The following is a 15,319-nucleotide window of genomic DNA, read 5'->3' on the forward strand; positions in this document are numbered from 1 at the left end:
TTTTGTAATCCTGTGCTCAAGTGCCCCAATATTTTAAGATTGTGATGAAACACAAGAACAGTTCCATAGCTTCTCCAGTGCCTAACTAAATGCCAAGTACCAAATAGATAATTTAATAATTTTTGTTGAATTGATGAACTGAAGTGGAAAATGACAAAATGGGACAGGATTAAATGACCCACTATGGACTTCCACTTCTGGCCAACATAACGTAACAGAGACCAAACTTGCCTTCCTGCCTGAAACAGCTAAAAACGGGACAAATTAGAGGAAACAACGTTTTCAAGACACTGGATATCAAGTAATAAAGGACATGATTCCTGAGAAATAACAAGAAACAAAGGAGGTGAGCCTTACTGTTGCCCTAGTTACTTCTTGGGGAAAGTTTCCAGGCCAACGTACAAGAAGAAGGAGCACAGAACCTGGTGAGCGGTCCCTGAGTAGAGGGGAGAGAGATGCCAAGTCCAGGTAGGTCAGAGTGGCTAGAGCTTGCAAGCCAGAATACCGGAGAAGAGAGAGCTGTACCAAGAGAGATCCCTCCTCAAATCTTCAGCATACACACATGTGTGAGCAAATGACCAGAGGCTGGGCAAAAAACCACCTGAAAGGACTTAAAGGAACAATCCTGAGCACTTACACAGGGCAGGGAATAGGGTCTGTTCTTATCAGCCAGAGTGAGAAACCTCATAATTTAAGGACACTGGGTAGAGTACGTATGCTGAAGAATTTTGCCTCAGGAGTGGGAAAAAATGATCCCTAGATCAAATGCTGCTCTGCTCTCACCTGACAAAGCTCAAGCAAGACCTGAAAGGATTAAACTGTTTCCAAATAACTTATCCCAGCAAAAAGCTCAAGAATATTTATAGGAATCCAAAAATATCCTGCACCCAACAGGGTAAAATTCATATCAGGCATCCAATCAAAAATTACCAGGTATGCAAAGAAGAACTACTACTTCACTATTTTCAAAAATAATTTTCTTGGGCTTTTATTGAATCTTAAATTTTCCTTAAAAAAAACCCTACAACCATTTTTATCATTTTCACCCTGTGTGTTAATCTCAAAAGTCCTCATCTACATAACTGAACTGCTATTCCCCAAATGAAATATTAACACTTCTAAGACAAACAGCATAGTGGTTAAAGGAACAAGCTTTAGAGGCATGAAAAACAGGGTCTGAATTCTCTCTTATCTGTGTTCCTGGGCAAGCCACTGAACCTCTCTGAGTTTTAGTTCCCTTATCTATAAAAGGGAATAATAATATTTACTTCATAGGGCTGCTATAAAAAATATCCTGAAGTAAACAATAAATAGTAGCTATCACATCATAATTAGCACACTATCATAAGAAAAGTTCAGAAAAGTTACCACACACTCAGACATTTACTGAGCACCTATCATATGCTAGGTAATATGTAGGCACAAGGAATATAAAGAAAAAAAGGACACTGTTAAGAGGACCCAAAGTATATCTTATGTTGAATCTGCATTTAACAGTTCAAGTACAAACTTCATTTTGTATTTCTTAATTTCTAAGTAGGGCAATTATTTTAAGTTCCTTCTATAAAAATTAAAGGATTTTTTTCCCTTTGAAAGGAAAAAATAAGAAGTTGTCAGGTTCAACCAATTAGGGCATGTCTGAGAAATCCTTGGAATCTGAAAAACATGGTAAAACTTTAATTGAAAAGCAATCTGTGGGGGTGCCTTCAAGATGGTGGAGGAGTAAGACAGGGAGATCACCTTCCTCCCCACAAATACATCAAAAATACCTCTACATGTGGAACAACTCCTACAGAACACCTACTGAACACTGGCAGAAGACCTCACACTTCCCAAAAGATGCCATCAGGCGATCTACATGCAGAGGCGGGGCTAAATCCAAAGCTAAACCCCAGGAGCTCTGTGAACAAGAAGAGAAAGGGAAATTTCTCCCAGCAGCCTCAGGAGCAGCGCATTAATTCTCCACAATCAACTTGATGTACCCTGCATCTCTGAAATACCTCAACAGACAACGAATCATCCCAACATTGAGGTGGTGGACTTTGGGAGCAACTGTAGACTTGGGGTTTGCTTTCTGCTTCTAACTTGTTTCTGGTTTTATGTTAGTTTAGTATCTAGAGCTTATTATCATTGGTAGATTTGTTTATTGATTTGGTTTCTCTCTTCCTTTTTTAATTGTTTTTACATATATATATATTTTTCTTTTTTCTCTTTTTTTGAGTGTGTATGTGTATGCTTCTTTGTGTGATTTTGTCTGTATAGCTTTGCTTTTGCCATTTGTCCTAGGGTTCTTACTGTCCGTTTTTTGCTTTTGTTTTAGTATAGTTTTTAGCGCTTTTATCATTCGTGGATTTGTTTTTTGGTTTGGTTGCTCTCTTCTTTCTCTTTCTTTTTATCACTTTTCTATTTTTAATGTTTTTTTCTATTTTAATAACTTTATTTTATTCTCTCTCTCTCTCTTTCTTTTTCTCCCTTTTCTTCTGAGCCATGTGGCTGACAGGGTCTTGGTGCTCTGTCCAGGTGTCAGGCCTCAGCCTCTCAGGTGGGAGAACCAAGTTCAGGACATTGGTCCACCAGAAACCTCCCAGCCCCACGTAATATCAAACGGCGAAAGCTCTCCGAGAGATCTCCATCTCAATGCTAAGACCCAGCTCCACTCAATGACCAGCAAGCTACAGTGCTGGACAACCTATCTCAAAAAACTAGCAAGACAGGAACACAAACCTACCCATTAGCAGAGAGGCTGCCTAAAATCATAATAAGTTCACAGACACCCCAAAACACACCACCAGACATGGTCCTGTCCACCAGAAAGGCAAGATCCAGACTCATCCACCAGAACACAGGCACCAGTCCCCTCCACAAGGAAGCCTACACAACCCACTGAACCAACCTTACACACTGGGAGCAGACAACAAAAACAACGGGAACTACGAACCTTCAGCCTGCAAAAAGGAGACCCCAAACATAGTAAGTTAAGCAAAATGAGAAGACACAGAAACACACAGCAGATGAAGGAGCAAGGTAAAAACCCACCAGACCAAACAAATGAAGAGTAAATAGGCAGTCTACCTGAAAAAGAATTCAGAGTAATGATAGTAAAGATGATCCAAAATCTTGGAAATAGAATGGAGAAAATACAAGAAACGTTTAACAAGGACCTAGAAGAACCAAAGAGCAAACAAACTATGATGAACAACCCAATAAATGAAATTAAAAATTCTCTAGAAGGAATCAGTAGCAGAATAACTGAGGCAGAAGAACGGATAAGTGACCTGGAAGATAAAATAGTGGAAATAACTACCATAGAGCAGAATAAAGAAAAAAGAATGAAAAGAATTGAGGACAATCTCAGAGACCTCTGGGACAACATTAAACACACCAACATTCGAATTATAGGGGTCCCAGAAGAAGAGAAAAAAAAGGGACTCAGAAAATATTTGAAGAGATTATAGTTGAAAACTTCCCTAAAATGGGTAAGGAAATAGTCAATCACGTCCAGGAAGCGCACAGAGTCCCATACAGGATAAATCCAAGGAGAAACACGTCAAGACACATATTAATCAAACTATCAAAAATTAAATACAAAGAAAAAATATTAAAAGCAACAAGGGAAAAGCAACAATTAACATACAAGGCAATTCCCATAAGGTTAACAGCTGATCTTTCAGCAGAAACTTTGCAAGCCAATATTACTCTACCCAGCAAGGATCTCATTCAGATTAAACAGAGAAATTAAAACCTTTACAGACAAGCAAAAGCTAAGACAATTCAGCACCACCAAACCAGCTCTACAACAAATGCTAAAGGAACTTCTCTAGGCAGGAAACACAAGACAAGGAAAAGACTTACAATAACAAACCCAAAACAATTAAGAAAATGGTAATAGGAACATACATATCAATAACTACCTTAAATGTAAATGGATTAAATGCTCCAACCAAAAGACATAGACTGGCTGAATGGATACAAAAACAAGACCCATATATATGCTATCTACAAGAGACCCACTTCAGACCTAGGGACACATACAGACTGAAAGGGAGAGGATGGAAAAAGATATTCCATGCAAATGGAAATCAAAAGAAAGCTGGAGTAGCAATTCTCATATCAGACAAAATAGACTTTAAATTAAACACTACTACAAGAGACAAAGGAGGACACTACATAATGATCAAGGGATCAATCCAAGAAAAAGATATTACAATTGTAAATATTTATGTACCCAACAAAGGAGCACCTCAATACATAAGGCAAATGCCATAAAAGGGGGAACTGACAGTAACACAATAATAGTAGGGGACTTTAACACCCCACTTTCACCAATGGACAGATCATCCAAAAGGAAAATAAATAAGGAAACACAAGCTTTAAATGATACATTAAACAAGATGGACTTAATTGATATTTATAGGACATTCCATCCCAAAACAGCAAATTATACTTTCTTCTCAGTGCTCATGGAACATTCTCCAGGATAGATCATATCTTGGGTCACAAATCAAGCCTTGGTAAATTTAAGAAAACTGAAATCGTATCAAGTATCTTTTCTGACCACAATGCTATGAGACTAGATATCAATTACATGAAAAAGTCTGTAAAAAATACAAACACATGGAGGCTAAACAATACACTACTAAATAACCAAGAGATCACTGAAGAACTCAAAGAGAAAATCAAAAAATACTTGGAAACAAATGACAATGAAAACACAACAACACAGAACCTATGCAATGCAGCAAAAGCAGTTCTAAGAGGGAAGTTTATAGCAATACAATCCTACCTCAAGAAACAAACATCTCAAATAAACAACCTAACCTTACACCTAAAGCAATTAGAGAAAGAAGAACAAAAAGACCCCAAAGTTAGCAGAAGGAAAGAAATCATAAAGATCAGATCAGAAATAAGTGAAAAAGAAATGAAGGAAAACAACAGCAAAGATCAATAAAACTAAAAGCTGGTTCTTTCAGAAGAGAAACAAAATTGATAAACCATTAGCCAGACTCATCAAGAAAAAAAGGGAGAAGACTCAAATCAGTAGAATTAGAAGCGAAAAAGGAGTAGTAACAACTGACACTGCAGAAACACAAAGGATCATGAGAGATTACTACAAGCAACTATATGCCAATAAAATAGACAACCTGGAAGAAATGGACAAATTCTTAGAAAAGCACAACCTTCTGAGACTGAACCAGGAAGAAACAGAAAATATAAACAGACCAATCACAAGCACTGAAATTAAGACTGTGATTAAAAATCTTCCAACAAACAAAAGCCCAGGACCAGATGGTTTCACGGGCAAATTCTATCAAACATTTACAGAAGAGCTAACACCTATCCTTCTCAAACTCTTCCAAAACATAGTGGAGGGAGGAATACTCCCAAACTCATTCTACGAGGCCACCATCACCCTGATACCAAAACCAGACAAAGATGTCACAAGAAAAGAAAACTACAAGCCAATATCACTGATGAACATAGATGCAAAAATCCTCAACAAAATACTAGCAAACAGGATCCAACAGCACATTAAAAGGACCATACACCATGATCAAGGATCATACTCCATGATCAATTATGCTGGGATAAAATCCAATGGGGGTTTATCCCAGGAATGCAAGGATTCTTCAATATATGCAAATCAATCAATGTGATAAACCATATTAACAAATTGAAGGAGAAAAGCCATGATCATCTTAATAGATGCAGAAAAAGCTTTCGACAAAATTCAACACCCTTTTATGATAAAAACTCTCCAGAAAGTAGGCATAGAGGGAACTTACCTCAACATAATAAAGGCCATATATGACAAACCCACAGCGAATATCGTTCTCAATGGTGAAAAACTGAAACCATTTCCTCCAAGGTCAGGAAGAAGACAAGGTTGTCCACTCTCGTCACTATTATTCAACATAGTTTTGGAAGTTTTAGCCACAGCAATCAGAGAATAAAAAGAAATAAAAGGAATCCAAATCAGAAAAGAAGAAGTAAAGCTGTCACTGTTTGCAGACGACATGATACTATACATAGAGAATCCTAAAGATGCTACCAGAAAGCTACTAGAGCTAATCAATGAATTTGGTAAAGTAGCAGGATACAAAATCAATGCACAGAAACCTCTTGCATTCTTAAATATCATTTTTCCTAATGATGAAAAATCTGAAAGAGAAATTAAGGAAACACTCCCATTTACCACTGCAACAAAAAGAATAAAATACCTAGGAATAAACCTACCTAAGGAGACAGAAGACCTGTATGCAGAAAACTATAAGACACTGATGAAAGAAACTAAAGATGATACAAACAGATAGAGAGATGTACCATGTTCTTGGATTGGAAGAATCAACACTGTGAAAATGATTATACTACCCAAAGCAATCTAGAGATTCAATGCAATCCCTATTAAACCACCAATGGCATTTTTCACAGAACTAGAAGAAAAAATTTCACAATTTGTTTAGAAACACAAAAGATCCCGAATAGCCAAAGCAATTCTGAGGAAGAAAAACAGAGCTGGAGGAATCAGGCTCCCTGACTTCAGACTATAATACAAAGCTACAGTAATCAAGACAATATGGTACTGGCACAAAAACAGAAATATAGATCAGTGGAACAGGATAAAAGCCCAGAAATAAACCCATGCACAAAAAACGTTCACCTTATCTTTGATAAAGCAGGCAAGAATGGAGAAAAGACAGCCTCTTCAATAAGTCGTGTTGGGAAAACTGGACAGCTACATGTAAAAGAATGAAATTAGAACACCTGCTAACACCATACACAAAAATAAACTCAAAATGGATTAAAGACCTAAATGTAAGGCCAGACACTATCAAACTCTTAGAGGAAAACACAGGCAGAACACTCTATGGCATAAATCACAGCAAGATCCTTTTTGACCCACCTCCTAGAGAAATGGAAATAAAAACAAAAATAAACAAGTGGGACCTAATGAAACTTAAAAGCTTTTGCACAGCAAAGGAAACCATAAACAAGACGAAAAGACAACCCTCAGAATGGGAGAAAATATTTGCAAATGAAGCAACTGACAAAGGATTAATCTCCAAAATATACAAGCATCTCATGCAGCTCAATATCAAAAAAACAAACAACCCAATCCAAAAATGGGCCGAAGACCTAAATAAACATTTCTCCAAAGAAAATATACAGACTGCCAACAAACACATGAAAGGATGCTCAACATCACTAATCATTAGAGAAATGCAAATCAAAACTACAATTTCACCTCACACCAGTCAGAATGGCCATCATTAAAAAATCTACAAACAATAAATGCTAGAGAGGGTGTGAAGAAAAGGGAACCCTCTTGCACTGTTGGTGGGAATGTAAACTGATACAGCCACTATGGAGACCAGTATGAAGTTTCCTTAAAAAACTACAAATAGAAGTACCATACGACCCAGCAATCCTACTACTGTGTATATACCCTGAGAAAACCATAATTCAAAAAGAGTCATGTACCACAATGTTCATTGCAGCTCTATTTACAATAGCCAGGACCTGGAAGCAACCTAAGTGTCCACTGACAGATGAATGGATAAAGAAGATGTGGTACATATATACAGTGGAATATTACTCAGCCATAAAAAGAAAAAAACTGAGTTATTTGTAGTGAGGTGGATGGACCTAAAGTCTGTCATACAGAGTGAAGTAAGTCAGAAAGAGAAAAACAAATACCATATGCTAACACATATATATGGAAACTAAAAAATTTTTTAAAAGTTCTGAAGGACCTAGGGGCAGGAGCAGAATAAAGACGCAGATGTTGAGAATGGACTTGACAACACGGGGATGGGGAAGGGTAAGCTGGGACAAAGTGAGAGAGTGGCATGGACATATATACACTACCAAACGTAAAATAGATAGCTAGTGGGAAGCAGCCGCATAGCACAGGGAGATCAGCTCGGTGCTCTGTGTCCACCTAGAGGGGTGGGATAGGGAGGGTGGGAGGGAGACGCAAGAGGGAGGAGATATGGGGATATATGTATATATAGCTGATTCACTTTGTTATACAGCAGAAACTAACACACTACTGTAAAGCTATTATACTCCAATAAAGACGTTTTTAAAATAAATAAAATAAAAGCAACCTGCAATTAACATCACCTTTCAAAATTATTCTCAAATTAGTAAACTAAATTACATTCAGCCATAAAATACATAAAATGGACCAATCTGTTATTATGATAATCCTTTCAGAAAGCCTGGGCTAACAGATGTAAGGAATTAAAATCAAGTTCAAGATGTATTTCATTTGCTCATTCCACTTAAATGACAGACGGTTTAAATATTAACCCTATTAATAAAATGTTTGTATATTCATTATGAATCTGATTGCCTTACCTCATGACTCCACAAATTCATTTTATTAATTTTACTATAGGGCTGCCCATTTCATTCAAGGTCTTCTACACTCTTGCCTCGCAAAGTTTCGTCCTTGGACCAACAGCAGCAGCATCACCTGGAAGCTGGTTAGAACTACAGAATTTCACTGCCCATACCAGACCTACTAAGTCAGAATTTGCATTTTTCAAAAATATCCCCAAGTGATTTCCATGCACATTGACATCTGAGTAGCACAGTTCTAAACTGTTGATTTTTTTCACACTTTTTTTTTCTTACAGTATTACAAAAAGTGTATTTGCTTCCAAATTGTGGTTAACTTATCTACAGATAGTAACTTTTCATAATAATTCAACTCAGACAAATAAATCAATATATACATTCCATAGTCTATATATAAGATGTCTTAGACTTGACCTTACCTCTCAACTAGGACTTCAAGTCTTAGAAGTACTAGACTTGTTGTACTATTCATTTTTTCTCTTAAGTCAACATTTTTGCCTTAGCATGTAGCCACTGTGATGAAAGTCTTCTCTGTAATTAAACAACTATATAGAACAGTACCAGGAAATCAGATTGTCCCCACAATTTCAGGAAAAAATGAAAAAACTCAAAATAGATTTCAAGGTTGAACTTAAAAGTCCCCTAGAGAAAAAAAAGCCCAGAATGACTCTATTCTCCACAATAATATATTTTTATGCTTTACCTAACACATATTTTTTTACTGCAGGTACCACATATTTTTAAAATGAGAAATTCACATGGGACTTGGTGAAGCTCTTTAGATGGCTCATCTTTTATCACTACTATTGCACAATAGTCACAGAACTCATAAAATAGAACAAATCTTGTTTTCTCTTTCGTTTTTCCCTCCCCAAATGACAGACCTGGGCTGAAACTGATCACAGCAGGTAGGATGGTTCGGCACAGATTCAAAGGAAGGTACAAATGTTCAGTTTTCAAAAGCACTGCAAAAGCCAAACCTCATCCCTTGTCACTGTAGCTGTGGCTTTATGCCAAACATCAGAAAACTGTTGAGAAGTGCCGCTCCTTATAAGCAATTATGAAGAGCTTTGCAAAGAAAAGGGAAAAAAAGTAATAACAGTTCCTTAGGATGGTCAATGTCCCTGGCCTCTGGGTTGCAATATAGGAATCTAATAGTTACCCAGTTGCATCTGAGGCCATGCATCCAACAAAGATGCCTGAGGTGAAAGGGTTTAAAGGGTGTTAAGAGAAGGTATCAAGGAACCTGTTGGGCAGTTTCAAAAATTAATTATGTCCTCAAACGTTCCCAGTTTGTTTTACAAGATCCTATTATAGATTAGTCATTCTTCGATTTAACTCTTTATTCACCCCATTTTGCATCTGCAGCCTATATAATTTCTCAGGTTACCATGTTCCACAAGAGTACAACTAAGTATTTAATGCCTTTTTTAATGGTCTTAGCTCTAACAGTCTAGATTTGGTGAACAATTCATTATGCCCCATCTCTACTCACATTCACAGCCAAGTCTCTCAGAAGAGGTGTCCACGCACATTGGCCACACTTCCTCACCTACTAGTCACTCTTCAGCCCACCCCTATCTAGCTCCCACCCCCTTCACTCCACTGAAACTTCTCTTGGTAAAGACCATTAAGGAACTTCATGTTGCTAAATCCAATGGACACCCCTTAGTTGTCATTATCCTTCACTCTGCGGCATTATTCAACAAAGTTAATTGTTCTCTCCCTCTTGAAGTAACTTTTTGTAGCTTTGATGGACCTGCTTTCTCCTGGGTGCCTCCCAACTCTCTGTCCCTTGCCAATCTTCTTTAGGAAGTCGGTCCCCTCCTGACCTACCTTGGGGCTTGGTCCTGGAATCTCGTATCATCTCATAACTATAAATGTCACCTTCGTGTTGATGACACATTTACATCTCCAGCCCAGATGTTTTTTCTGAGTCTAGACCAGCATACCCAACTACCCATTCAATACCCCCACTTGGATGCTGCATAAACACATTGAAACCCAATACATCTGAAACTGAAGTCTTGGATCTTTCCTTCACTGTTCCTCTTCCAATGTTTCCCAACCCAGTTGATCCTGCCAGAAACCCAAAAGTTGTTTACTCTCACCACTTATACCCAATCAATCTCCAAGTCCTGTCATTTTGGCCTCCAAAATATAGCTTTAACATGCCCAGCCTCCCCATCTCTACTGCCATCCTCCCACCCCTGCCCTCCCGTCTAAGTCATTACCATCTCGTGCCTGCCACACTGCAAAAGCATTCTATGTGATCTTCCTGACTCTACTCATATTCCTCTCCAATTCTGTCTCCACACTTCAACCAGAGTGAACTTTCAAAGGTGAAAATGCTCCAACTTAAAATCCTTCAGTGTCTTCCTATTGGTTTTAGGACACTGTTCACAAGGCATCTGCCTACCTCTCCAGACAACCTCATTCCATGTTATCAGTCTCCTTGTTCTCTAAGTACCAGCCTTACTCTTTCTGTCTGCACATTACACATGCTGAGGTTTTCCAGGTGCAGGGCCTCTGCACACGTTGCATCCTCTACCTGGAATAATTGTTCTCTTTCTTTTACTTTTCTCCTACCCGCTGCTGCCCAAACCACACCAACATATACACACATGCACAATCCAAAACCCCAGGGTCCACATCCAATAGTCAAGCCAGACCAAAAGGAACTGAATGATCAGCAACCCATGGCATTAAAACATATCACCAGGACAGAAAAAAAAAAAAAAAGGATAATATCAGTAAACCCTTACATAACTTTACATGAGGCACTGTTTCAGGTGATTTATATATATTAACTTAATCAGTGCTCACAACAATCTTACCAAGTAGATACTATTATTATCCCTATTTTAAGATAAGGTAAATAAGGTACAGAGAGAATAAGTAGCTTAACCAAGGTCACAGAAATTCAGTGGCAAAGCTAGGATTCAAATTTAGTCCTTCTTCTGTGTGACGCTCGGCTGCCTGAAGAAAGACAACTTGATTAAAGACTATTCAACCCTCCCTTCCACATAAGGGATGTGCAACTAGTTTACATAATTATACAGTATCTGCATAAATACTATGTCCTCCACTAGACTAAAAACAAACGAGGGTAAGGATCATTTATACCTTGTTCACTGATATACATCCCCGAGCACAATGAATAAAATCTAACACATAACTGACGCTCAGTAAATATCTGTCGAATATATGAATGTTTACCACTCCCTTGCATAATTATTTTGAGAATGCACTGGGTTCCAATCATTATACGTAGTTCCTACGTTAGCTGTCGGCTAACCGCCCCTATCAGTCCTCTCCTGTCGCCGTGGCTCTCGGCATGGCACTCAGGTACCAGGCCACAGCCTCCCCTGCCTCCACTCCCTCCCCAAGGTGGGTGAGAGCCTCCCGGCCCTTCCCGCCCTCAAGCCTCACCTTCCATGTTGGGGAAGAGGCTGTGCCAGCTTCCTGGCCAGGCCCAGGTGGCTCTCCAGTGCCCGAGGGCATGAAGCGGGCATACCGCTGCAGAGGCCACTGTGCCGCACCTCCTCCCGGGAGCCCGAAACCCGCGTGCTCTTTTCCCGCCTCCGCCATGTTCGGCCTCCTGGCTAGCGCAGCCGCAGCTCGCTGGTGCCTGCCAATCGGCTCAACTAACCAATCAGGAAGCGAGGTGACCCAAGGCCCACCCTCCCCAAGAGTGGAAGCCAATGGACAGGCCCCGGAGACTCGAACGGGGAGCGGGGTGAGGAGGAGCGGGGTGGGAGAGTTGGAGGGGAGTAGGGGTTGGGGGCTGTGCTCTTGGGGTTAAAGTCGTAGCTGTGGGCCTTGGGCGTCTTCTCGTCGTGCTGGACAAAGTGAGGATGGTGACTTCCATCCTGAAGTGGGACTGTGACGCTTATAAATGGTAGTTGGTCTTGCCTTTGCTTCGTTCGGGCCCTCCCCTTCCCTCAGGCAGCCCAGGTCATTGTCCGGCTGCTCTGAGACCTTTGGGAAAACTGGCCGATTCCCTGTAACTTCTACGTGCTGGGGCTAGGCCGGCTCTTCGAGGCTGTCTGGACAAGTGTGTTTTCCTTCCTCACAGAAGACTTTCAGATGACAGTGGCGCTGCTCACTTAAACCCCACCGCGGCACAGCCCCAGTTCCACCCACCATTCAGGAAGTAGGGTTATTTCCTCATCATCCTGCAGCCCACTAGACATATTCCCCCCAGACGGGCAAGTTCTCTTTTAAAGAAGGTAGAGAATGAGTGGGATGTTGCCGACAGTGAAAGGTGTACCTCAATCAAAAGCAGGTGCAACTCAGTGACAGGCCTGAGTGATTTATAATCAACAAAGCACTTCTACGCCTGTTATTTCATTTCTCCTCTCAATAACCTTGTGGTAAATTAAAGAAGCAAGACAGAGATTTTTACCCCCGTTGAATAGATGGAGGCAAAATAATGTCCTGATAGTAGAAGCAACTTGTATAAGGTTGCACAGCCAGAGTAGAACTGTGGACTCTGCAATCTCTCCATGTGTCCACCCCACTTGCAAAGAATTTGGGTATCTGTCCAGTTTGTGTCAAATCAGAAGCATTGTGTATGGAAGATGGAAGCTATGTTAACCAAACTAATAGAGTTAAAATGTAAACAATTTTTAAAACCATGCATTTCAAAGGGTACTAAATGTATAGACAATGGTTGGAGAAGTGGTAATTTATTCACTCAACAAAGCACCATTAAATATCTACAGTATATAACTATGTTAGTCACCACAGGGGTTATGGAAATGGGTAAGGCAGCATCTATCCTTCTAGGACCTCAGGATCTAATAAAAAAGACAAAGAGAGGTACCTATGATACCTGACAGTTAATGCCAAGTGAAAGGTGCTCTAAGGATTCAGATAGGGTAAAAGTCCACAAACAGGAATGGCAGTGACATTTCAGTCCTAACTTGAAAGGTGAGAAAAAGCATCCCGAGGGAAGATGGAAGAAATTGGTATTCCAAATGGAGGGCAAGTTGAGGAGCAAAGTTGCAGAGATGAGGGTAGTGACATAACCAGCCATAATGCAAGGGATTTTAAGGAAGATGAGGCTACAAAGGTGAGTTAGGCAGAAGAGCACTGAACAGCAGCTAAGGAGAGTGAGTTTTACTTGGTAGATGGTGAGGAGCGTGGAAAATTGGCATAGGGGAGTGACACTCTCATAATGGTGGTCCAGGCAGACTAATCTTTGAGGGACATGTAGAATAAATTGCATTCAAGACAAGGGATATATTTTAGTTATCTTTCCATTAGTCCAGTAGAGCTTGAAGGGGTCAGATTTTAGAAATGGCTTCTGAAGGTCCTTAAATGACACAGTAGTACTGTATTTAATATAGTAGTAAATGGTTAGAAACTTGGTTTGAATCCCAATTCCAGCACTTGCCAGCTGTGTGACCTTGGGATATCACTTAACTTCTCTGTGAAACAGGGTTAGCAAATACCCACCTTACAGGGTCCTAGGGAGGATAAAATAAGATCATATGTGGGAAATTTCTTGGTAAATTACAAAGCGGTACACTGTGGCTACTTTCTATTTGCAGGGTTAAAGTGACTTTCCGTGGGCTCCCTATAGGCAGGAGGATGGGAATGGGAGCCTGACGTTCGGTCTCAGAGGCGCTCACCTTCCAGATCCAGGGCTGCGGATGCTGTCAGAACCCTTCACAGGAGCAGATGGTGCTCACAGTTGGGACCCTGTCAGTGCCCAAGGACACCCAGGGTCCTGCTGGGCTCCCACCTGCAAGCTCCCTTCCTAGACAGTGCTCAAGCTTCTGGGGCCACCAACGTCTGCCAAGAACAGATCATGTCTGCAAAGGGAGATTAAAGCCACAGCTCAGTGCACAGAGGCTCTTAAAAACCTATGATATTAACAAATGTGACTTGAGCTTTCAAGAGGTCCCAGACACTGTACTAGGTGCCAGGGATATAGTAGATGACAAAACAGATGTGGCTACTGCCCTCCTGAAGCACATGATCTAGTGTCTGGGGGCGAGACGGGGAGGTAGACAGAACATTGAACAAATTACTCCATGTTTTTAATGGCCATTGTGTTTTCTTTGTTAAAGAGAAATCTGTAATATTAAGGTGTAATTTTATACAATAAAAAGCATAGATCTTATATGTTCGATTAGGCAAGTTTTGACACCTATATACATTCATGTAACCACCATCCAAACAAGATACAGAACATTTCCAAAAGCCCCAAGTTCCCTTAGGATTGCCTCCTTCCAGTCAGTCTCCAACTCCCAAGGGCAACAATTTGTCTGATTTTAATCACTGTAGATTAGCTTTCCTGTTTCTGGATTTAATATATATAAAACCATACAGAATATGCTCTTTTATATCTGCTTCTTTTGTTCAGTGTTATTTTGTCTTTTAGCTTCATCCATGTTGTTGTATGTACCAGTAGTTCATTCCTTTTTAGTGATGAATAAGCGTTCTATTGTGTGATTATATCACGATTTGTTCCTCACCTGTTGATGGGCATTTGAGTTGTTTTCTGTTTGTTTGGCTTTTTAAGCTGTTATGAACATTTTTCTGTACCAGTCTTATTTGTAGAGATGTGCTGTCATTTATCTGCAATAACTATTGAGTGAAATTGCTAGTTTCTAGAGCTAGATATGTTTAACCCTATAAAAACTGCCAGAGTTCTCCATAGTGGTTGTACCATTTTGTGTTCCCACCAGCAAAATATGAGAGTTCCAGTTGTCCTTGCTGACATTTGCATCGTCCAGTCCTTTCAGTTTTAGCAACTCTAGTGGATATATAGTGGTATCTCATTGTGGTTTTAATTTGCATTTCTCTGATAATGAATAATGTTGAGCCCCATTTCAAATGGCTTACTGGCTATTTGTGTATTTTATTTCGTGAAGCATCTGTTCAAAACTTTTGCCATTACTGATTTGTAGGAGTTCTTTACATATTCTAAATACAAGTTTTT

General features: G+C 39.8%; 1 protein-coding gene across 2 annotated transcripts in view; it reads right to left on the reverse strand.

Moving 5' to 3' along the window:
• The window catches only part of REC114 (REC114 meiotic recombination protein), a 98,888-nt gene extending 84,790 nt beyond the window's left edge, over window positions 1-14,098 (reverse strand). Inside the window, exon 1 of one of the 2 annotated variants that reach the window (XR_007475819.1) lies at window positions 14,004-14,098. Coding sequence is in view for 1 of the 2 variants with exons in the window: in XM_004276283.3 (XP_004276331.1) it covers window positions 11,797-11,955 (159 nt within the window). In the remaining variant the exon portion in view is untranslated. Of the gene's footprint in view, window positions 1-11,796; window positions 11,960-14,003 lie in introns of those variants that run through there. The other variant, XM_004276283.3, reaches the window with a different exon arrangement.
• Between the last annotated feature and the right edge of the window lie 1,221 nt (window positions 14,099-15,319).

The sequence above is a fragment of the Orcinus orca genome, chromosome 2, assembly GCF_937001465.1.
Source record: "Orcinus orca chromosome 2, mOrcOrc1.1, whole genome shotgun sequence".
NCBI lineage: Eukaryota > Metazoa > Chordata > Mammalia > Artiodactyla > Delphinidae > Orcinus > Orcinus orca.